General features: G+C 35.2%; 5 protein-coding genes across 9 annotated transcripts; 2 read left to right on the top strand and 3 right to left on the bottom strand.

Annotated features, from left to right (window-relative positions):
- LOC124409448 (methionine-R-sulfoxide reductase B1) lies at positions 1–5,216 on the bottom strand. Of its 3 annotated transcripts, none has more exons than XM_046887054.1 (4): positions 5,078–5,216; positions 3,361–3,460; positions 2,455–2,627; positions 1–231 (listed from the first exon to the last, which is right to left on the bottom strand). In XM_046887054.1, exons 1-4 carry the CDS (start codon positions 5,163–5,165, stop codon positions 77–79), a joined length of 516 nt encoding a protein of 171 aa, XP_046743010.1. In that variant the 5' UTR covers positions 5,166–5,216; the 3' UTR covers positions 1–76. The 3 variants fall into 3 exon arrangements, with proteins under 3 accessions (XP_046743010.1, XP_046743009.1, XP_046743011.1); XM_046887053.1 differs by having other exon boundaries at positions 1–267; XM_046887055.1 differs by lacking the exon at positions 5,078–5,216 and adding an exon at positions 3,639–3,747 and having other exon boundaries at positions 1–267.
- A 56-nt stretch (positions 5,217–5,272) lies between these two features.
- On the top strand, positions 5,273–11,835 carry LOC124409444 (F-box-like/WD repeat-containing protein TBL1X). Its single transcript, XM_046887047.1, has 6 exons — positions 5,273–5,592; positions 6,566–6,853; positions 8,075–8,427; positions 9,710–10,054; positions 10,529–10,897; positions 11,606–11,835. Exons 1-6 carry the CDS (start codon positions 5,535–5,537, stop codon positions 11,735–11,737), a joined length of 1,545 nt encoding a protein of 514 aa, XP_046743003.1. The 5' UTR covers positions 5,273–5,534; the 3' UTR covers positions 11,738–11,835.
- An 873-nt stretch (positions 11,836–12,708) lies between these two features.
- On the bottom strand, positions 12,709–15,488 carry LOC124409446 (G patch domain-containing protein 4). Its single transcript, XM_046887048.1, has 2 exons — positions 15,362–15,488; positions 12,709–14,178 (listed from the first exon to the last, which is right to left on the bottom strand). The coding sequence occupies exons 1-2, from the start codon at positions 15,408–15,410 to the stop codon at positions 12,866–12,868; spliced, it is 1,362 nt and encodes a 453-aa protein (XP_046743004.1). The 5' UTR covers positions 15,411–15,488; the 3' UTR covers positions 12,709–12,865.
- Positions 15,489–16,061: 573 nt separating this feature from the next.
- Positions 16,062–18,091, top strand: LOC124409449 (succinate dehydrogenase cytochrome b560 subunit, mitochondrial-like). The gene is made up of 5 exons (XM_046887056.1): positions 16,062–16,337; positions 16,429–16,485; positions 16,820–17,019; positions 17,107–17,249; positions 17,814–18,091. The coding sequence occupies exons 1-5, from the start codon at positions 16,318–16,320 to the stop codon at positions 17,916–17,918; spliced, it is 525 nt and encodes a 174-aa protein (XP_046743012.1). The 5' UTR covers positions 16,062–16,317; the 3' UTR covers positions 17,919–18,091.
- An 838-nt stretch (positions 18,092–18,929) lies between these two features.
- On the bottom strand, positions 18,930–22,729 carry LOC124409447 (replication factor C subunit 3). Of its 3 annotated transcripts, none has more exons than XM_046887050.1 (5): positions 22,633–22,729; positions 20,191–20,329; positions 19,810–19,975; positions 19,389–19,707; positions 18,930–19,311 (listed from the first exon to the last, which is right to left on the bottom strand). In XM_046887050.1, exons 2-5 carry the CDS (start codon positions 20,257–20,259, stop codon positions 18,954–18,956), a joined length of 912 nt encoding a protein of 303 aa, XP_046743006.1. In that variant the 5' UTR covers positions 20,260–20,329; positions 22,633–22,729; the 3' UTR covers positions 18,930–18,953. The 3 variants fall into 3 exon arrangements, with proteins under 3 accessions (XP_046743006.1, XP_046743007.1, XP_046743005.1); XM_046887051.1 differs by lacking the exon at positions 22,633–22,729 and adding an exon at positions 20,942–20,964 and having other exon boundaries at positions 20,191–20,328; XM_046887049.1 differs by lacking the exon at positions 22,633–22,729 and adding an exon at positions 20,631–20,808 and having other exon boundaries at positions 20,191–20,328.
- Between the last annotated feature and the right edge of the window lie 36 nt (positions 22,730–22,765).

A 22,765-nucleotide genomic window follows, 5' to 3' on the forward strand; every position in this document is an offset into this window, starting at 1 on the left:
AATATCATGCAAACGTCGATGGATGATCAAAGTTTTCCAATCCACCTGCGGCAATGAGCATTGGTTTCTTCACCAGTTAGGAATCAGATTTTTTCTTGTCACCAGCTGCGTGGAAGCTGATAGACGCAGAGTTGATGCAAAATCGTTTTCTTGTTGGTTTGGGACCGTCATTAAATACATGGCCCAAATGTGATCCACAAGTTGAGCAGGTCACTTCAGTCCGCACCATATCTGGGTTTGCGATCAGCAGTAGTAGATTGCCACCGACTATGCGTCGTGTGTTGGTTTTGTTGTGGGTTTTCATGTTCAATGTCAAGCGGTTGTGGTTGCGGTAGGGATGTAAGGAAAAGACAGAACAATAGAGTGTGATTAAATGCAGACCTGCACCAGAGTAGAAATAGAGTTTAATGCTCGACGATGATTTTTTTTCTAAGATATGCACTGAATGTGCCTCCACAAATTATTGTAATGCATCCAAACATGACGATAGTCAAAAAAGAGAATACTCGAGTATATATGTAAGTACTGGTACATTTTTTTTTTTTTTTTTTTACTGTAATTATCAAACTGAAAGATGGCCAGACCGTAATAAATTACAAAATTCGAAGAGATTTGAGTTTGGATATGTAGGAATATCAATGATGAGAAATGTACTTTTAATTTTCGCCTAACTGCACATACCTACCACCAAGAGAATAATATAGTCAGTCTTTACCGACACAGTAAAATTTCACTCTTGTTCACCACTATTAAGGCCTATACGACACTCATGTGAAAATGCCACAGTTCATGCAATTTTACATGCAATGCTGAATTATAATATGCGGAAACTTTTTTGTTTAATGGGAGAATAAGGCCAGAAAATGTATTCCTATCATCAGTTGTAATTCAATTATAGGAATACATTTCTTCGCCCTATTCTAAAATATGAAACAAAAAATATTTTGGCCATTTTTGTTCAGCATTGTATGTGGCATACATTACATTGACTGCGGAATTTTCATGTCAGTGTCGTGTAGATTTTAATTAATAATAGTAAAAAGGGAGATTTTACTTAGTCGGTGAAAACTGATTCTTAATAAAACTTCTTATTTCAGAAAAAAGAGGTAATTTGTAAGTAGAGTTAAAGAAGCCTAAAAGTCAAATTGAGTTTATAAGACTCAATAAAAACCTGCTGCAGTGTTGGCATAAATTTTGTACTGCATAACCGACTAGCAAAAAATTATTTATGCACTGCAAACGTGATATATGATGGAAACTTTACATTTATTTGATATCTACAAGCTCCAGCATCATCGCGATATTTAAGTTTGAGACAAAAGAAAAAAACTCACATCCTTTGGTTTGTAAATTTTACTTCATGTAAAAATAAGAATTCAGCACAATGTTGATTGCTTGATCATTTAATTTTGTACTGCTGTAATATTACAGAGATCAAATCTATCATGCACATCAAAATGCTCAAAATAATCTAAAAAGCAGATAGCATGGTTACAGTAAAATATTGAGCATTAAAACAAAAGTTATCGTAATACATACTTACAATACTATAAACACTGCTTCATTATATTGCCATATTAAGAAAAGCAATGGTTAAAATTTAGATAACTATTTCTGTTAAGTATAATGTTGTTTTGCTCGAATATCTAATACTAATAATAATGATTAAAAAAACCATCCAACATCATGTATGAAATTATTATGAAACCTATCGACAATGAATTGATTAAGTATTCAGAAAGTACGTTATTTCTTTGAAATGATCTGGAAAAATGACTGGTTTCTATATCATGTGTTGAGCAATGATAGTTTTAGTTGGAAAATTCAATAATAACTGATGTCAGTCTAGCACAATCACACTCTAAGCACTTGACATGCAGGATATTGAGGATGATCAAGGTCATGTCTATGTGATAGAGAATAGTGTATTTTTTGGAACTACAAAATATGTGATCATTAGAAGTCAGAAGATAAAGTACTGATAGGCTAAATCTTGCAATTAGTACACATGGAATTTCATATGGTCTATTAAAGTGCTTGCCTAACTAGCGGTAAAGCTCAATTCAACACTGTGACTCTTGACTAGAAATTTAGTTCAGTTTATCTCTTACAATTCATACCTATAATATGGGGAAGCTTGATTGAATGATTTCCAAAAAATGTTGCACATTTCAGCACATATTTTATAGTTTCAAGTTCGTGTTATATCATGTTAGGAAACAGAACATGTTGTTTCTTTTTTATATCAACATAAAATATATACAGCACCAATATTTAGAAATTACATAAGTATAGAGTGATAGAATTAAAGTAAGTAACTCGATCAATATAATGTGTGTACGTATATACACATATCTATGTATATATGTATATATATATATACACACACGTTGAATATGGTTTAATTGACAGTAAGCTTGAGTGCTTTAGAAATAACGTATAAATCATTCTTACCATGCGTTGTGTCTTTAGTTAGTTTAACTCGACCTTGGTCTAAAACCTCATTGAATGCTGGCCAGCCGCAACCACTATCATATTTCGTCTCAGAGGAAAACAGTTCCTGATCGCATATGACACAAGTATATGTTCCTTTTTCATAGAATTTATTATAAGTGCCAGTGAAAGGCCTAAAATGAAAATAAATTGAGTTTAAACATAATTTTTTATTTATAAATCAATTGCATATGAATAAAAATTAATTATTTTTCAGTTGAACAAACTGGATAGTCACTGTATCACACAGGTTTCTCAATATTAAATGTGAATTTTTTAAAGATCACCTGTGGGCAATCTCAAATTTTTACTTGCAGGGACAACCAAGTGAAATATAATGAATTTGCATAATTATTGATATGAATATGTTTACGTAAAATTTTTATTTGCATGCTTGTCCTTATTGGCCCAGTGCATAGTAAAACATGTGTATGGGTACATTTGATGTTTACATTTAGTCAGATTCTTGTTACAAGTGATTTTTTTATATAAACAGGATCAGCACGGTAATAGAATGATTTTAGAAATATGCACAGAGTCAAACAAAATTATACTGACAGATCGCTGGTGATGAATACAGCTTTTCTTTGAAATATGAGTGATAACTAATTTCATGCAGTGATATGTATGAAATATTCAATATCACAATTAAATTGACAAATAAGTCAGTGAGACTGGAATTGTTACAAGTAATAATATACATCTGAAATATAGCTCAAGGGCTTGTCCGGATTTAGACTGCAAGGTCGAAGCTACGGAAAGAATATAAAAGCAAATACAATTTATTAATTGTCTCATTAATCGGTACTAAGGCTGTAAGAATTGATGTATCATTTTATAAAGTATTTCGTATACAATTTATCATACCTTTCGGTGCCTTTTTCTTGGGTCACATGCCACTGAATTGGTGTTAATCGCTTCTTAAGCTCATCCTTGTCAATTTCCGTCGTCATTTTCGTAGCAACGCCTAAAATGTTGCGTAAAAATTAACGATATACCGCCTCAAGTATATAACATGAATAACCCACTAAAAGGGCCTCAGGAATGTGTGTAAGTGTGGAGCCTGTGACTAGCGGAGACGGCGGAGACGGCGGAGACGTCACTTCGAACTGAATTCGTGGGCCACGAATACATTCATCGCACACCTATCAGTGGGCACACCGCAGTTGACTACACCGCTGCTTTCTTTATTGCAATCGTGAATCGTCGACAAATAACTTTGGAGGGTCACCGCTCCATACGAATCTTAGAGCATACACTCTAACAGTATGGAGGAAACTTGGCGACGGAAAAAGTGTCCACGAGCCGGCGAAAGAGAGGGACATAGTAAGATGAGTATTTCTCTCTTTCTACAGCAAGAGCGTACCTATCGTAATTGAGTGCCCCAAGCACTGCGGCGATATTGTAATACGAAGAACATGTCCTACACATGCAAATGCACTAGGGGGTCAGGCTATGGAAACAAGTCGGTAAACTGTTAAGAAATATATGATTGAGTGACACAAAATTGTTGATACAAACCCTATATAACATAACCTAAAAAATGAGTAACGTGAAACTTACCGATCAAAACTAATACTAACTACCTTCTATAAAATCTTGCTCAAGTTTGCACGTAGAAACATTTCCCTGTCATGATTTCATTTATCAAGTATTGAAGTCTGTCATAAGCAGTGTTTATAAGCTTACAAGGTATGTTCAATAAACCCAGGGCGCCAGGGCCCTGTGCAACGAGCGTGAATGTTCGGGGCGCTGACGTCGTCAACCAATCGCGCGCGTGCGAGACAGAGAAAGGTACTCGTCTTAATATTCCCCTCTCTGTGCCGTTTTCCACTTACACGAAAGGGTATACAAGGCTTCCTTCATACTGTATATGCTCTGATGGATACGAATAAGGCTAGCATCCCATGATCCGGAATCCAATCCGAATTGAGGGATCCGGTACCTAGGGATCTTTGAAGAACCAATCAGAGACGACGTTCCAGTTATTTCAGTCCGTGTCCGTGTGTATTGCCATCTTAGAGCATATATTGACAGAAAATATGTATCATTTGTCAGACCATCAGCGTGCCATCAGCCGATCGCGCTTTTTATATGTTTCAGCACAAAACGGTGTCGAACAAAAACTATGGTTAGGTTTAGATTAGTGATTACCTAATCACAGTGTCTCTTTCTACCGGGAAATTTGAAAGAATTATTTTTGTTGCCGCTCGTTCTGCGCGTATTATTATCAGCTCGTGGGACATGGTGTTGACCAAAAATTGCTAAAGACATGCAGTCAATTAAAAGAGCATCATGACATTGGACGTTGACTGAAGAATATCATAGGCATCCTTGTTTGGAATGCGGGACTAAACAACTCCTATGACTCAAGTTATTTTCAATAGCGCTTTTTCTTTCTATGCAACTATCGCAGTCGCCAACTGAAGTTCTTGAAGTCGTTATTTTAATAATCATTTGAAAGTGGCGCGTGAATAGTTTGTCAATATGGCTCCGTAGCTTGGTCCATAAGTCCCTAGGTAACCGTATCCGTGTCCATCCATTTCATAGCATGGACGCATACATATATAACGCATATACTTACCTGAGTAGGCTCTGATTGTGAGGCGCGAAGTTGTGCGCAGACTGTGTCGATAGATATTCGGTAAATTTTTCAGGAAAAGATTGCTCATGATTCCGATATTAAACTGATGGGAAATAAAGAATAACACTCGGCGCAGGTTTACTAGAACGATATCGTTTTGGGTGCTTTTTAAAAATTTCTCCCTGTAACGCGATATTTACTTCCGTTTGTAAAAGTCGTGAGAGTTGAGATCGTGACACGATCGCGGTGAGTGTACGGGAAAGTACCGTTTACTTACAAATGCCAAGTTCAATGCGGTCAGTGCCAGGAGGTGTTCATTTGTTTTCTTTCTCCCACAACGGCGACGCGAGAAACCAGCGTCGGTACACATAACGTTTACTGATGTGATATCATTTAATTTTGCTCTTTGTGATAAGATTAAAAATGTTGTACTAAGTTTATCAGTGAACAGGACAAAATGAGTTTCTCAAGCGATGAAGTCAACTTTTTAGTGTATAGATATCTGCAGGAATCTGGTACGCTCTTCAACCTAACCTAACTTAACTTAACCCTTGAACGAAATATCTTTGTATTTTATTTCTTACTTAGGATTTTGAGGATACATTTGATCTTTTGGTAACATATCATTGGTAGTGCTACTGGGGTAGCACGTGGTGTACTAATTTCATGGGTTTTGCGGTAACTTTGTTTTTTTCACATTTATGTTCCAATAAGTTTCAGTAAAGCAAATTTATACCAACTCTGGAATAAGATTTTATGGAAATCGTTGTAACATTGATACGTAGGAATTTTTCTGTTGTTATAACAATATCCTGGATTTTTACATAAAAATTCCGCCAAAAAGCAGTCAGTGTATAAATAAAATTTAGAAAAGTAAAGAAAAGCTTATCTCAATTTATAAAAGAAAGAAATAAAATAAGAAATTGACAAGAAATATGGACATATCATGGATTTAGGGATGAAAGCGGAGCTAAAAATCACACACTCGTATCGGATGTGTTTGAAGTTTTGATTGAATAAGTTTTCCTTCGAAAAATCAAGTTTTTGCTTATTTTCTGTAGCGATTATGGACAAACACATAATGTTTAAGTATGTAGGCACAATTTCGTAGTTTTGGATAGCTTACCAAGTATCATTTAATCTTGATGTACTTAATATGAGATTGTTCGGTCTAGCTTGAAAATTTTTTTAAATCCTGTTAAAACCTAACACTATTTTAGAATAATAAGCATTGAACTTGACTGCATTATTCTATTTCGAAAGAGTAACAACTATAAGAAACAGTAAATTGAAGCTTTAATAATTGATAACTTATTCTGCAATCCTAATTTTTACATATGAAGTTGATTGTCATGAAATAGTGAATGGTTCTTAATCTTTAGTAATGCTACCATTACAAACTTGAACTTTATTATTTATTTATTTTCATTGTAATAAAATTAAAATTCAAATACGATAAAAGAAGAATAATTTGATTTAATTTTACAGGTTTCCAACATTCTGCATACACCTTTGGTATAGAGTCTCATATATCGCAGAGTAACATAAATGGTGCATTGGTACCGCCTGCAGCTCTACTGTCCATTCTTCAAAAAGGTTTACAATATACAGAAGCTGAAATATCAATTGGTGAAGATGGCACCGAACAAAGAATGGTCGAATCCTTGTCACTCATCGATGCTGTTATGCCAGACGTCGTTGCATCACGGCAAAATCAACAAAATCAGCAAAAGCAGCAGGTTAAAACTGAAGTCCAAGATACCAATGGGGAAGAAGGTAAGGCATTACACCTCCTGCAAGAGTATCTGTATTTTATGTTCTGTGATTTCTTCATTCGAATCGCTTGAGTTTCATTCCTCGTCAAGTGACTAGTGTAGCTCCACTGTGAAATCCATTGTATTACCATCTTATTGAGGGTTAATTATTTGTTATTGTATGAATTTGAGGTGAACTACTTTTAGTGGAATTTGTAATGTTGAAAATCAATATTTTTTTTGTCAATTTTATCACGAGATGATCTCACTTTGTATGTTTGTGAAATTTTGACATTAGTAAGCTATGGTGATTCTCCTAGAAATGTGAAAAATAGAAAGACTGAAATTATAAACAAAAACTTCAATATCGGTGTTAGACTCCTTTAATCTCACTTCACGATTGATTCTATTGTTATGAAAATTATTTTTTACAAATCACCTGCAAATGATTTTTCTCCTTCTCAATAATGAATGTTGCTATTTTTTATAAAACTCAATATTAGTGCAATTTTGAAAAATTGAACGTGTAATGATTCCAATCTTGAAAGAAAAATTGGAATTGTAGAAAATTGTCTTTTGAATAAAATGACTTATAGCAAAGTGATATCGAATATATTAGATATTTCCCTGTTTTAAAAGTTTGTTCAACTGTTTTATAATGAATGACCTAAAATGTATGGACTTTGAGTTGACAAATCACCTGAGGTACATAAATTTGTTTTCCAGAAAGTCATAGGATGTTGTAACATTTTTTTTCAATGTTCGCACAATTTCCAATATTCAAAATTATTTTAAAATAAACTTTGGCAGATGTCAATCTAAAGGATCAAGTTTGAAAAATACATTTTACTTTCTTTGTCTTTATTGTAACCCTAATCTACTAAAAATTGCCGGATACACCCTGGTTCTTAAAACATATAATTTTTTTGAACCTCCTCAGCATTCCCGGTATAGAAAAGGACTGCCAACATTTCCAGACAATTTACATTCCAGGGCTTTCCACTATATTAGTTTTATTATAACACGCTGAAAGCTTTTTTTTCTATTTTGATGAAAAAGAAGTATTTGCCAATTTGTTATAATTAAGACATGTGTAGTGAAGCAAAGTTCTGTTATGATAGATGGTAAATTGTCCGTTAAGAGTGGTGAACACACATAATAACATCTGTTTGTAGAAAACTAGTACTATAAATACACAAGTCAAAGTTCATGAATGAAACAGAAATTATCATTCTGTCAGTAGTAACGCCAAACGTTGGTGTCGGCGTGGGGATGAACGAAAGAGTTGGTGATCGGGGAGAGATGGAAGTTGACGAGCAGCAGCAGCAAGGTACTAGCGCTAGTGCTGGTACGAGTGCTGTTGAAATTCCAGCGAGTAAGGCGACCGTCTTACGAGGCCATGAATCAGAAGTCTTTATTTGCGCCTGGAATCCGACGACAGATTTACTAGCATCTGGTTCTGGAGACAGTACAGCACGAATCTGGGATATGACTGATAACTCACAAGCACCAAGTCAACTTGTACTTCGACACTGCATTCAAAAAGGTGGCACTGAAGTTCCCAGTAACAAAGATGTTACTTCGTTGGATTGGAATGTAAGTAAAATAGTATACTATGCAATCAGAGTGTCAACTGTTATGTTGACGATTCCTGACGAGTATGAAGCCCTAGGCTTATGCAGCATTTGCAGGAGTTATGAATCGCCAACCCGCACTAGTTATAATCATATTATTTGCAATATCTACCATGTGGAGTTCGACTGTAGAAAATATAAATGAAATGAAATGTAAATAATACTGAGTTTCCGCGGCCAAGTAGTATCTCAGAAGAGTTTGGTTCTCATTACTCCCGGTGGTATTAGTATACGCCCATTATGCATATCAAAAGCGTCCAGTAATCTCTATTCTCTGCCAGAAGTTCAACTTTCCATGCAGGTATTAAAAAAATTATTTCCTTATTTACTGCAAATCGAAACCTGGAAATGCTGTTAAGTACAAAATTCAAAATATTTACGCAACGTCAGATGAATTATATCTTACTAATATACAAAAACAAATATAAAAAATTTTCAGTACTTGCCAAAAATCTGAAAGATTTTTTGATAACAAATTTTTTTTTTCAAGCAATACTTTTGATTTGCATTTGATGTACCATGTCTGTATATTATTTTGCTAGGAATCTTTCAACAGCCTCTCAACATTTGTCTTTAAACCAATGTAAATAGTAAAAATCATGAGCATCTACAACCGACTTGTAAATTGTATATTTTTTAAAAAACTGAATATTTCTTAACATATTCATTATCGGCTTATGTCGCGAAAAATATGTGGTGTACTAGTCTTGACATACTGAACAGTAAACGGACAGAATCTTTTATCAGGATGTAAATTCGAGACGCTCGACTTTGACGTTCTGTGAGCAAAAGTGGCAAGCATTCGAAAACAAAACATCGCCCAGTTTTTTTCTGTTCTTTATTTTCAACTAGCTCGACAGTGCTTCAGGTTTGAATGCTCTGTCATATTTTTATACAAAAATAAAGTAAGTCAAAGCCAAGTGTCTCCATTTTACGACCCAATAGTGAGCGAAATTATGCGACTTTTCACTACCATTGACATTTGTTGTTTATAAACACAAATAAAAGCAAATGCTGACAATATACCAATCTGTTAAAACTTCAATTAAACTGTTCAGAAAACTATTCTGCAGTTTCTAAAAAAAACTAATCGTAAAATATTTTGAAAAACTGATAGACTTCCTTAACTGTTCTTCAATAACACCATTTGCAAATCTTTATTTGTACCATTTATAAAGCTTGAGGTTTTGAGCATAAAAATTGATTCAGCAAGCTTTATTTTTATTTCGATTGTTATCAATCAGTGTGACGGGACGCTGCTCGCAACTGGAAGCTATGATGGATATGCCAGGATTTGGACAACGGATGGACGATTAGCGTCTACGCTCGGGCAACACAAGGGTCCTATCTTCGCCCTGAAATGGAACAAGCGAGGGAATTATATTCTCAGCGCAGGCGTCGATAAAACTACTATTATTTGGGATGCTGCGAGTGGTCAGTGTACTCAGCAGTTCAGTTTTCATTCTGCTCCTGCTTTAGATGTTGACTGGCAGACTAACACTTCCTTTGCCAGTTGCTCCACTGATCAGTGCATTCACGTTTGCAAGCTGAGTGTTGATAAGCCAGTGAAAAGTTTTCAGGGGCACACGGTTAGTATATTTTAAGTTTAAAATCAAATTATAACGATGACCTTATATTTATATTGAATCAATAATATTTGATCGTCGGATCTCAATGTGATTTTCTGAAATGATTCAAGTATCCACAGTTCGTTCAGAAGCACTGGATACACAAGTAAAGATATAAAATTTGTTGTAAATTATTCAATGATGCAGCGAAAAGAAGCTTCAGTGCTAATATCAGTTCATTGTTCATAGTAATTTTAGTTAATCCTTTATTCATCATTTACAACACAATTAAATGCATAGTTTTGCAAAGTATTGTTTTGAAATCAGAAATCTGTACAAAAATACCGAATTTTTCACTACCTTCGTTATTCTTTCTTAAAATTGTTTGCACCTTATGTGATTACAACTAGCACGTTGACATTGATTTTTTTTTAATTGAATAAATAATAACAAGCTTCAAATCACTCTCATTACATTGCTTCGTTACATTCACAGAATGAGGTAAATGCGATCAAGTGGGATCCCCAAGGAAATTTGCTTGCCAGTTGTTCAGATGATATGACCTTGAAGATTTGGTCGATGAAGCAAGACACCTGTGTACACGACTTACAAGCTCACAGCAAAGAGATTTATACCATCAAATGGTCACCTACGGGCCCAGGGACGCACAATCCGAGTATGAATTTGATCCTGGCCAGTGCCTCATTTGATTCTACTGTGAGATTGTGGGATGTTGAAAGGGGTGCCTGTATACACACACTTACAAAACATACAGAGCCTGTCTACAGTGTGGCCTTCAGTCCGGATGGTAAATTCCTTGCCAGTGGTAGCTTCGACAAGTGCGTCCATATTTGGTCTACTCAGGTTCGTTTTTCTTGCAATTTTATCACAAATATTCTAATAATTGTGTTTTCATTGTTCAGCAGTAACTGCATTTGCTCAAAAACAGCATATACTTCGTATTGTTGATACGTAAATATTGAAATGCGGAAAATTCTCATTTGTTATCAGCTACCTCAGTCTTAAGGTAGCATATAAATTACGCACGTATGATCGTGAATGGCGTGGCGAAAGACCAGAACTACTCTTTTTTTATGTTGGTAACAGCAGAATCAATGATCTTCATTGAGATGATGAAATATGAAGGAATAGATGAAAAAAAACAATACACCCCAATCTTGCAGATTTGTATCAATGAAATTTTTTCTCTAATTGAAATTAGTTTATTGAATTATAGAATGTAGAATTAGTCAAACGATCCAAAACAACCAGCTACGTTAGGAACCGTCGCTACTAAACTGTTCTCTGCGCCATTTAGTTAAGTGTGTGGTAACAACTTGACATGCAATTCAAATACCTGGTTGTTGAAATATAAGTCCAAAATTTTTTTAGTCTACTAATATATAGCGGATAGCCCTCTAATATCGAAATTCAATCCATTGTTAATAGATTTATATGAAGAATAATTTTTCACACAATGTAACAACTGTTTTTTGTTGTTACTGAAAAATGCATCATTCATGAAATTTCCGACTTATTTACGATGAATTAATCTGGATTTCAATCATTCAGAGCGGACAGCTGGTACATAGTTACAAAGGCACTGGTGGAATCTTCGAAGTATGTTGGAATAGTCGTGGAGACAAAGTTGGGGCCTCTGCCTCCGATGGAAGTGTGTTTGTCCTCGATCTACGCAAATTGTAATCATATCTTTACCAGACTGTATCTATTTAACGTAATATTTAATTACTTTTTTGACTATTATTTTGTACATTTGTTGTACAAAAATATATCCGTGGAATTCATCCAGTAAGTCTGGCTTTCATTGCAAAGGACAATTACTTTACACTCTCAATTCCCAAACTGAAATGAAGCATCTGCATATTGTCGCCCGTTTCATAATTTTACAATAAACTGTAGTTTAAGATGCAAATACCGTTTAGGCACATTATTATTATGACTACTATACTAATACTAATCTTAACGAATGCCGAACTGATGAGAATAAACTTCTATAAACAGACCAATGCCCTGGCTTATTGGATTATGTTGGATAAATAGCTACCTAGTTAGTGAACCTGGTACAAATTTTATATTAATTTTTTAATTCAGAAAGAAAATGAAACGCTTTCAACAGTTTCTTATTTTTGTAAATGTAAGAATAAACAATACGTGCTAGGTTAATCAAAACCCTTTAGAAATTCAAGGTTTAACCGGAGAATAAGATTCTGGAATGGGTTACTCATAATAAAATAGTTTTCATTTTGGCGTTTATTGACAAACGCTTTTCAAAATTCTTCTTCATATTGATTAACCTAATTTCGGATTTAAATAGAATCATACAAATTCAAGTATAGTAAAGTTTTGTGTAAAGCAAATCGTTTCGTTAGCTGTACTTCTGTTTCGCTTTTATCAATATGTATTCGTACTACGTACTAAGTATGTTTTACAAATTTTTTGCTATGAATACTTGTACAAATGTGAGTACTTCTTTGATGAAGAAACTCAATCCATTATTATTCGAGTTATATAGATCTGACAAAATTGATATACAAATTATATTACATAACTAGCTAATTATTGAAAAGCATTGAAATTATCTAAACACTTTACATTTCTTGCCCTTTGAAAAATTCAAACTGAAATTTTGCAGATTTGTTGCAAATTTTTCTGATGTTAGCAATGCAATGCCACAAATCTTTCGGCAACGACACAAGTCCCACATGATCAGCAGAGTCTAGCTATATTTCTGACTTGCGAGATTTCAACTGTTCAAGTTTTGCATTACGCAATGCACTTTATTATTAGACCGCTTCATATGTTTTCCGATGTTTAAGATTTCTTCCCCAAATCAACTGACATTAACTTTTTTGTAATACGCTCTAATTTGTGCTTCTCTTTACGTTGGTGCGCATTTTTTTTTCTCTTGAAAATTCTGCTATTTAATTTATCTGCTTCGATTGCCTCATCACTAGCATTATCCTGCTTATGTATTTTTTTGCATTTTTTGGCTGTAGGACTATATTGTTCAAGAATAGTTGACAGTATATCTTTAACGATTTCTCGACTGTCCCCTTTTCGTTTTCTGGATACTCTTATGGATTCATCGATCATACAGGCGGTGTCCAGTTGTTCTGTCAGGTCGTTAATTTTTCTTCTTTCTTTTTTTCGACCCTTTTTCGATTTTATATGCAGTCTCGGCTGTTCAGTTATTGGTGGAATCACAAGTTCGTCATCTTGTTCAATGGCATTTGCATCATCATTCAGCACCGACTGATTTGACTCAATAATATCTGGCCATATACATTGATCTTTAATAACGTCTATATCAAGTTTCGTTGACTCTTCAAGAATATCCGATGACTTTCGTTTATTCCCTTTAGTCCTCTTTTTTTTACAATTTGAAATTGATGCATCTAAATTCTCCTCAGCATCGGGACATTTAGTGTAGGAACAGCTTGGCTGTGGCCCTGTACCATTTACCAGATTATCAGCAATCATCACTGATTCAGGACGAGTTTTTGCTGTTTTTTTTTTACTTTTGGCATGCCGTTTAGACTTCACTGTTTCAAAGTTACAAGTGTCCCCTACCACTTGCGCAAGACTAGAACTCAAGGCAGCTTTCTCTGCTTTGATGAGTTTCATTTTTGCTAGCAGCTGCTTTTCTTGCTCTGCAATTCGTGCCAATTTTCCATTTAATGTTAACCCATGTCTTGCACCTTTGTGTGCTGTTCTTCCTCCACAAGCTTTAAACAAATCTTCATCCGTTAATTCGACGTGATTCATTTTCTTGTCATTGGTGGCTATGTTTATATGTGGTGTGTTCTCTTCCATTACCTTCCCATCATTCAAGAGGGTAGAAGTCTTCAAGAAATTTCCATACTGGAGCTTGTGATTTTTTTTCAAAGCTTTGAGGCTTGATTTTTTTGTAGTTATATCAACTGTATCTTCATCAATGACCTTCATTGAAATCCCTTGATCATTTGATTCAACTGATATGTTTTTGGCTGCTTCATTAAACACATTTTCCCACCAGTGATATGTGAATTGTTCTGCTGAATCATGACCTATACCTGCATGATCAAATTTTAACTTGGGTTTTATAGGTTCTGAAATGCCGCTTTCATTTTTTCCAAGTCCTTTGCCTGTAAAAACAAGAAATAACTATCATAACACTAGTTTTCAATCTTTGTGCAGACAATATTAATTGAATAACTGTCCTGGCATTGGATATCACTATAATAAAACAAAAACTTTCTAATGGTTAACAAAATGAAAAGAAAATTGACAACATTAGATGCATGAATTGAACAGGTTTTTCCCCACAAGTCACAACTAAACAGACATGAAACAATCGAAAAGTAACTTCAATTATTTCATTAATACTCAATGAATATTCTTACAGCGAATTTTTCTCTCGTATGTATCAAGGGATTACGTGTAAATATGAAATTACTTTTTTGTTGCTTCCATAAGAAATGAACTAGCATCAGCATTATGAGGCAGTCTAACTTACAATTATTTTCAGTTTTTGAAGGATAAAGCTGTACCCGAAATATCACAGCTATGAACTAGTTAAAACTTCAGAGATTGCTCCATAAATTGTTTTATGAATGTTGCTTAATGCACTCTCACAATTTACATTTTTGTAGCCAGAAAAATTTTCAAATTTTGCAAAGACCACAAGAGATAACTTGGCTGATTTTTTCTACACACTGATTGGTTTTAAATTAAAAGAATTCCAAATTTTACCTAAATTGGTCTTTTTATTTTTGGGTTATTGCCAGGGAAATAAAGTTACATTTTGGCAAATAACCTGGGAACAGCTAGCTGATTCTGCTTATAATCTAAACAGTTCCAAGTACGCAAGAACCACATCGATAGAGACAGAATGATGAGAATTCCTTGAATTATTCGCGAAATCTCAATGAACGAGAAAATTCATCATTCACAGACTTGCCACATGGAAATGATTGCAGGTGATTCTCTAGATCTCAAAACGTCAATAACCAGTAAAAAAAAAATAGATTTTTTATTTTCATCATAATAATTTCCCCTTATTTCTGAATACAGAGTAGTTTTAAATATTTGTATGTAAAATGTATTGAAGTATGATCGTATCCAGTTTGGAAAAAAACTCATTTAGTATTTATGTATGTTTTGCTACTATGCATAATGAGTTGCGATAAATACAGGTTAGGTTTAACTTTAACGTATTTTACTGCGCCGCAAGAAATGAAGCAATAAGTAATGTTTTTTCCCTATATGCACTATGTTCATAACGCTCAATTTCCTACTCGATATTGTAAGACTGAACACCAATCTCACCTTCTGTCCATCCATATTTCAAGAGCTGTGCCTTGGCAAAATTTGCCATGTTTATACCGTGGCTTGCGGCGGTGCGAGCTGCGTGTCTACGTGTGCATACTGTGTGCACAGTGACCCTACAGTGACTGTGTGTCTCACGGCTTATTCCTAAGTCCGTGGTGTGTCCCAACCTTAAGGTGATTTTTAATCACGAGTGGTTGCTGCCGTCGTTACTACCGGACGCATACGAGTGGCCGCCTTCTTTTGTACGCGGATTTTGATTCGCTCTGAGACAAACTGCTGACTGCTCCTACAAAAGAAGGTGGCCTATCGCATGCGCTTGGTAGCAGCGACCGGCTGCAGCCACTCGTGATGAAAATCACCTCTTGGGCACTTTCCTTTTACGCTTAGAGTTTTTACGTCAATTTTCTAAGAATACCATAATTGATGCATCTAAATATTTAAAAAAAACATCAACATTCACTATATTTCTGGGCCCCGATACCGACTTATTTTTCACTCGTGAAAGTAGGGATAATAGCCATCTGGACCGATCAGAAGTCAGCTCTAAATGGAAAATGTTCTTTCACAAGTGGAAAATAAGTCAGAAAAAGGACACAGTTATATATAATCTAATTTCCTATTGTAACGGTGCTGCTTCGGACGGTTGTTACCGACATCTTATTTCAGAAAGTTGTCTATACTAGAATTAGCGGACTTTGTCGGTAAAACAGACTGATCATATGCCCTTAAAAGTTATTTCAATCAGGTGTGTGACATGTGTAACATTGCAGAGAAGAATTGTCTGCTGCGGTGTTCGCTCGATTTCATCTACTCATCAATGTATTAGCGATCTTTCAATTGATAAAGCGTTCAATACTTGCCTCGACTACCATCGTTACTTTACGTTTATTTGATATAAGTGTCAGACCTGATATTCATTGTTCATTACCAGCGGCTTAATTAATTTCGGTAATATGGCTCTCAGCTACACAAGGTATGATTAATTATGTGTTATTATTAAAACATTATCGAAAGTTTGATAAATTACACTGAAAAATTATGTTTATATAATGCTGGAATTCCAGGTTACTTTGTAGACGGAACTTGGGTGTCAATGGGTTTCGAGGGTTTTACACCAGCAAGTGAGTTATGTAATGTCATATGTATGCTTTATTTATAAATCGTATAACCTACAAACTTTAGGTATCCATTGCCATTTATCCAATATACATCTGTTTTAAGTGATTACCCGTTGCTGATGTGAATTTCATCTTCCTAGATGATGTAGAGTCCAAATCACGTTGGTGTGAGCTTTACTCTTGCAACATTACACCTTGTGTGATTTCATAATTGTCGACTTTCATGTAATTTAGCCAAAAAAGCACTGTAGAAAAATTGTATAAGTCTATGAAAGTTCATTACTTGAATATTTCATTTCGCTGCAATCATGGTTGGTGCCTTTTTGTAATTTCACAGGAACCTAGCCGTTTCCACATCAAACACTGCATTAGAAAAAGTAGCAGTTCATGAGAATCACGATGAGAAGAATATGCGTCTCAAAAGACCGATGTCTCCCCACTTGACCATTTATCAAGTGCAAATAACTACTCTGCTTTCAATCTCACACAGAGCTACAGGAATAGCGCTGTCTGGTTACGCAGCAACAATTGGATTGAGTGAGTAATAAGATAATGTAGAGCTTACTTTCGTAATTATCGGAAGCTGTATGTGACCATGTTATGACTTCCACTTTTATATTTTAGGTACTCTTTTTATGCCTGGTGGAATGCCATGCATGATTGAAGCTGTGCACGCGTTATGTTTACCAGCAGTTGCGATTGCGCTTGGTAAAACTGCTCTTGCTTTTCCAGTAGCATTCCATTTTTGCAACGGAATTCGTCACTTGGTAAGTTATTTCTAATCACAATTGTAAATTATTCTACTTTGCCACAGTCTTCCAAAGTTTGTGTAACAGCATTAGAGGTGATTTCATTGTAAATAGAGTGCCGACATTTCTCCTGGCGCAATTAGTTGTATAAATCTCAAAAATTAGCGGTTAAGTTGCAGTAAATTTTAGTTTGCAATTTATTTTATTATTAGCGATCTTTGATTAACTACCAAATGAAATGTGAGAGTACAAAAAACAGTTCCGTCTAACAGTCCAAGCTTCAGCAGATTATATGTCACAAAATTATGTCCATGTAATTAAAATATCGGGTTCCCTAAAGTTTTATGGAATTTGAGTTCTTTATACCAAAAATACTGTGTATCTTCGACCTTACACTTATCACTCTCGAGCCACCAAAACTAGTCTCTCTTTGATTCTTGATAAGTACATACACCATCTCCATTAATAAAAGTGAAAAATGATGTTTTGATTGAAAATTAAGACTCAAGAGTTGCTTTTGATGCATAATGTATAGGTATACTATCCTTATGTGCAAAAATCTTATTTGGAAAATTTTTACAGGCTTGGGACTTGGGAGTGTTTCTCAGTATAAAGGATGTTTATACCACGGGCTATGTGATGGTCCTCGCAGCTGCTGCTCTGTCTGTGGTATTAGCAATCCTTTAAAAGTTTTTTGAATTTAAAATGTATTTATTGAAAGTTGAGCAACTGAAGTGAAATCATTAGTATTATTTGTCTAACTTGGCTTGTTCTTTGAATAGAGCCAAAATTCGATTATTCCCTTTCTGGAATGTCAAGTATGTACAATACAAAATAATAAAAATTATGTTGAATATCAATTGATTTTAACCCCTTGGGTACGGATTTATTTGAGAAAATATTTGCATGTGGAACGGTTAATTTTTGGTTCGACGTCTTAAACACGTCATCCACTCCTAGGGGAAAAAAGTGAATGACGTGTCTCAGACGTCAAATGTACCCAAAGGGTTAATGAGTTTCCAGTGTGCTATCTGAACTGCCAAAAATGTCTGAGCACCATTAACGACGCGACCATAAATTATAGCTCCCGATATCCGTGGTGTGATACTCAACCTGTAAAAAAATATCACGAATATTTGAAGAAAATGATCGCCTCAATGAGAGCGTCAATGTTTTCCAAAATGCTTTAGTTAGTGCTGTTATTAGAATTATGAATACAATCATGAATACAATTTCAGCAATTCATACAGAATAATACAAAACCTAAAGTAAATACAGCATTGTTGCCAAAAAAAGAGTTCAATACTCAACCACTCGGGTGTCACTAGTGTCTTTTTGCATTTAACAAAGTTAGGTAGCCTAGATGACGAGCAGCGATTCTGATAACTACGGCTACATGGACTGGACTTGCATATTTGAGTGTGAAAACAAGAATTTGTTTATCGCTGACTGTACGCGATATGCGATAAAGTTGCTATTAATTGCATACAGCTATGAATATTGCCGTATGAAGCCATGGTACAGCCTTGACATCTTAACTCTAGGACTGTATGACTGTAATATACAGTGCACACCTTTCAGCTACGGAAATGTGCCCTGTATATTTCTCAATGGTATAGGACACAGAACTTATGTTGGTAAACGCTGATGAAAAATCATCCATAAAATTATGACGCTATTATTTGAGAACAATTCCCTCACATTAATGCCTATCAGTGTTTATTACATGAAATCTCCGAGTGAGGTTTCCATGAATTTTTTGTATATTGCCATAAACCTTGCTACAAATGCTTCTAAATGGAATATAGCTTTTGATCCATGATGCATTCTGTGCTCATACTCTGCAGCGGTAGTGGCTATTTGAGTTTTAAGCTCAAGATCACAATTTTTTACTAATTCTTGCAGCAGCCCTTTGAAAATCAAATCACAAGGTATGCAATGTGTCAGTAAATCATACAGTCTACCGCGAACTTCTAACAGTTTTTTAGGTGACTGCTCTGCTATTATTAACTTAGCAGTGTTCTGAATATAGACTTGCCAGTCAAGTTCGGCAATATTTTGGTTTGCAGTGAAGGGATATCTGAAACACCATGAACGAATGAATACACATTAAAAATAGTATACAATTAATAAATATACTACAGTACAGTCACTCACTGTTGAACTTTGCAGGCCTCAAGCATTAAAATAGCTCTTCTCAAATTTCTTTCACTGGCTTCAGCAATTCTGATTGCTAATTCATGTGGTATAGTGAGTCCCTCGCGTTTACAGATTGACTCCAGAATAGTTGTAATTTCATTGATCTTTGGTGCTGGTATTCTTATGCCCAAACAACGTGATCGGATAGCTGGTAGGACACGTGAAGTTGAATTGGCGCACAGTATTATTCTGCAAGTGGCCATATATTTTTCCATTGTCCGGCGTAATGCGTGTTGTGCATCTTTTGTTAATTGATCAACATTCGTTAGCAGAATAACTAAAAACATATATTTTTTTTCAACAAAATTTCTAACAGGTGGTTATTGCATGCTTTGAGATCATGATTCATGTATTGCTTTTTAGATTTCTAAGACATTACTTTTAAACTCTCTTTGGCCCGTTGCATCTAGCTGATGTGTTTGGGCTACAGTTTTTATGAGGTCCATGACAACAACCCTATCATACATGCCCACATCACTCGGATTAACTTCGATATGATAATTACTGCTGATAGTCATTATTTCAAGTTTTTTTCGAGAAGGAGTCTGTAAAACCAAGCAGTAAGTAAATCAATATAAGATCAATAACTAGGTGAAGTAAAGATATAAAATTTTGCACCATGAAAAGTGTGTGACAATAGTAAAATAAAAATGTTGGAATGTTAAATTATTTAATTAAATTATATTAAATAAGCGTACGAGTACGATTATGGAACTCTCAAGGCTTACAATTGCTGAAATAATAGTAGAATACCAAATACCTCGAAATTCATGCTTTCCATTCGTAGTTTCTCAGCACCACTGCCGTATAATTCTTTAATTATTCCCATTATCCGTGTTCTTTTTCCAGCTCCTGGAGGTCCATATACTAATAAATGTGGAAAATCTCCTTGTTGTACCTGTATTGAGAATAAATTAAAGTCCAACAAAGAATATTTTTTATAAACTGGTAGAATGAATTGCAGAGGAGTATTATTTCGATGTACTGATCACCGAATGTGCACTTGTATTGACGCAAGGTTTATAATGTTATGCTTAAATGCAGTACAAGTATAATTGCAAAAAATGCATGGTGCTGAAGTTTGTAACATTAAAGTATCTTTCAGAGAAATTTTCTGAGATTTATTAACCGTAAGACAACCGAAAGTATTCACATTCAGGAAATGCATTGAATATCGTATGTAAAAGAAAGGAGGATTACCATGTTCACAAGACGTGTCGCTTGTTCAATATGATAATCAAGTTTTCCCAAACTAGTGGGACGATACTTATCAACCCACAAACTCATATTCAAAGTATGTAATCACTCTTTGTAGGTTGAATAAAATAAAGCCTCACGATTCAACTGAATAACCAACTCTTGATCTATATACATCAAGATTAATACATTATATTATATTGCCCCGTAAATAATGATGCTCAAAATTTTAAAGGGGATGGATTGACAGTTTGCTCTAGACGCTATTTAAAAAAAGCACAAGTCCATAACAAGTAAGTGTCCTTTTGCTTAACCTCACTCAAAAATTACAATTGGCGCCACCAACGAATTCAACCGTGCATAGAAGCCAGTTCCTATGCTCGGCGTGAAGCTTAGAACATAAACATAGCGTGAGGACAAGTACAAGTTTTTCCCAACGGCCAACAACCACTTGACGGCGCAGCAGTCGCATCGTGACCGATGTTAGGGACTTTAGTAGCCGAGAGAGAGACCATTCGCGTACCCACAGCATCATGCCTGTAGGTGCGAGAAAGAGAGAGAGCGAGAAGCAGAGCTTTGTGTAGAGCGTGTGTCGCCGTATGCGGCCTAAAGCTAACATGCACTAGATTGATTCGGCAAGCCATCACGGGCTGACAGATGGCGCTAGTAGTTTGATGGTAATAAAAACGAGCTGTTATCAGTCGAATAAATCAGAAGTAAGTCGGTCCGCGTACGGTACACATCGGCTCCTACGCCACCCAGTTGTTCTGCGCTTTGAACTCAGGGCTAAAGAGATGAGTCCCCAAGATGATAGTTGTCTCTTTTTTTCGCCGGCTCGGGGACATTTTTTCCGCCACCAGGCTTCCCCCCAACTGTATATGCTCTGAGATCCATACATTATAATAATGATGTATTCTAGCGATTGTATACCTTTATTTTATATACTTTGCATATAGATGTTACATCGCAGTTTTCTTTTTTTTTATCCAAGATTACTTAACGTAACATTAGGTTGCCTGTAATACGTCTGTTAAACTCCGTGTTTGCAAATTATATTATTACATATGATATAATTGGGTATAATGAGTGTCAGTTAACTTAATACTAATATAACAACATTATAATTTTTTATGGTAGGAGGATCTTGTAACATAGTATTGGATTTGGATTAAGATTTGTTGTTATTATTATATTCTATCTAGGGATATTTCGAATAGTTAGATGGTTTGTTCGATATCTTCTAGTTACAGAATTCTCACCGTTATGGTTCTTTGAGGTGAAGTGTTTGAGGCAGTCGACGAATCAGACGGTTCTCATCCCGTTCCGAGTTTGAGCCAAATAGTGCCCCTGAATCAGTCAGAATCCAACACACCAAGTGTACAATACATACTATACCCACGGACTTATGACTATACCACATTGATATGTCGGCTTAGGAATGGAGTCTTGTGGAAAGTGGGAGCGAAACATTATTTAGAAAGAAAAAAAAATTGGACATGGCCTATAAGGCCTATACCTAATGATGTAAAAAAAAAAGAAAGGCAGTAGTTGTACCAGTACGGTCAGGTTTATAAGTAGTTGGAGACAGAATTATCTAGTCAATACAAAATGCGGAAGTGAAATGCTCAACGTCTCGTCATGTGGTTGCTCAGGCGATGAGAAGTTTAAGTTCGATGTGTATCCCGCTGCTAGTGCACAGTTGCTATTACAAAGTGTCAACGGTGACGTTTTCAATGATTTTAGGTTATTTTGTAGAATTGTATATACACGCATCTACTTCTCTTTAATAGCACAGGATTAGTATGAAATCATAAATATCTGTAGGTACTCACTGATTTATGTAGAAATTCATATTCCGAAGCTGAAACACGTCAGATTTATCATACATTAATGACTGTAATTGTCTCACAGCACGCAGTTCTGGTGCACTTTTTGTATGACTTAATGATTTTACTATGTGGTTACGTTTATTACAGTAACTCTTTATTGCTCTTCGCTGCTTAGCAAGATTATGATCTTGAGTGTAAAATGTTGACTAAATTTCTCTTCAATGTTGGAATATTTTTTACCAAAACTAGACACGCGAATTGCAAGGATTGGCCTTATGATTTATCTTTGTACTAAATAGTAGCAAAATA

The sequence above is a fragment of the Diprion similis genome, chromosome 8 (assembly GCF_021155765.1).
Source record: "Diprion similis isolate iyDipSimi1 chromosome 8, iyDipSimi1.1, whole genome shotgun sequence".
Classification (NCBI taxonomy): Eukaryota; Metazoa; Arthropoda; class Insecta; order Hymenoptera; family Diprionidae; genus Diprion; species Diprion similis.

Excerpts from the sequence above, each read along its gene's own strand:
- LOC124409449 (XM_046887056.1), top strand. The coding sequence starts at position 16,318 with ATGGCTCTCAGCTACACAAG. Across the intron at positions 17,020-17,106 it reads CGCAGCAACAATTGGATTGA|GTACTCTTTTTATGCCTGGT; the intron begins GTGAGTAATAAG and ends TTTATATTTTAG. Across the intron at positions 17,250-17,813 it reads GCAACGGAATTCGTCACTTG|GCTTGGGACTTGGGAGTGTT; the intron begins GTAAGTTATTTC and ends AAATTTTTACAG.
- LOC124409448 (XM_046887053.1), bottom strand. The coding sequence starts at position 5,165 with ATGAGCAATCTTTTCCTGAAAAATTTACCGAATATCTATCGACACAGT. Across the intron at positions 3,461-5,077 it reads CACAATCAGAGCCTACTCAG|GCGTTGCTACGAAAATGACG; the intron begins GTAAGTATATGC and ends GCAACATTTTAG. Across the intron at positions 268-2,454 it reads AACTAAAGACACAACGCATG|TCGGTGGCAATCTACTACTG; the intron begins GTAAGAATGATT and ends CACGACGCATAG.
- LOC124409447 (XM_046887049.1), bottom strand. The coding sequence starts at position 20,717 with ATGAGTTTGTGGGTTGATAAGTATCGTCCCACTAGTTTGGGAAAACTT. Across the intron at positions 19,976-20,190 it reads TGGAAAGCATGAATTTCGAG|ACTCCTTCTCGAAAAAAACT; the intron begins GTATTTGGTATT and ends TTGGTTTTACAG. Across the intron at positions 19,708-19,809 it reads GGGCCAAAGAGAGTTTAAAA|TTATTCTGCTAACGAATGTT; the intron begins GTAATGTCTTAG and ends ATATGTTTTTAG.
- LOC124409446 (XM_046887048.1), bottom strand. The coding sequence starts at position 15,410 with ATGGCAAATTTTGCCAAGGCACAGCTCTTGAAATATGGATGGACAGAA. Across the intron at positions 14,179-15,361 it reads GAAATATGGATGGACAGAAG|GCAAAGGACTTGGAAAAAAT; the intron begins GTGAGATTGGTG and ends TTGTTTTTACAG.
- LOC124409444 (XM_046887047.1), top strand. The coding sequence starts at position 5,535 with ATGAGTTTCTCAAGCGATGAAGTCAACTTTTTAGTGTATAGATATCTG. Across the intron at positions 10,055-10,528 it reads AAAGTTTTCAGGGGCACACG|AATGAGGTAAATGCGATCAA; the intron begins GTTAGTATATTT and ends TTACATTCACAG. Across the intron at positions 10,898-11,605 it reads TCCATATTTGGTCTACTCAG|AGCGGACAGCTGGTACATAG; the intron begins GTTCGTTTTTCT and ends TCAATCATTCAG.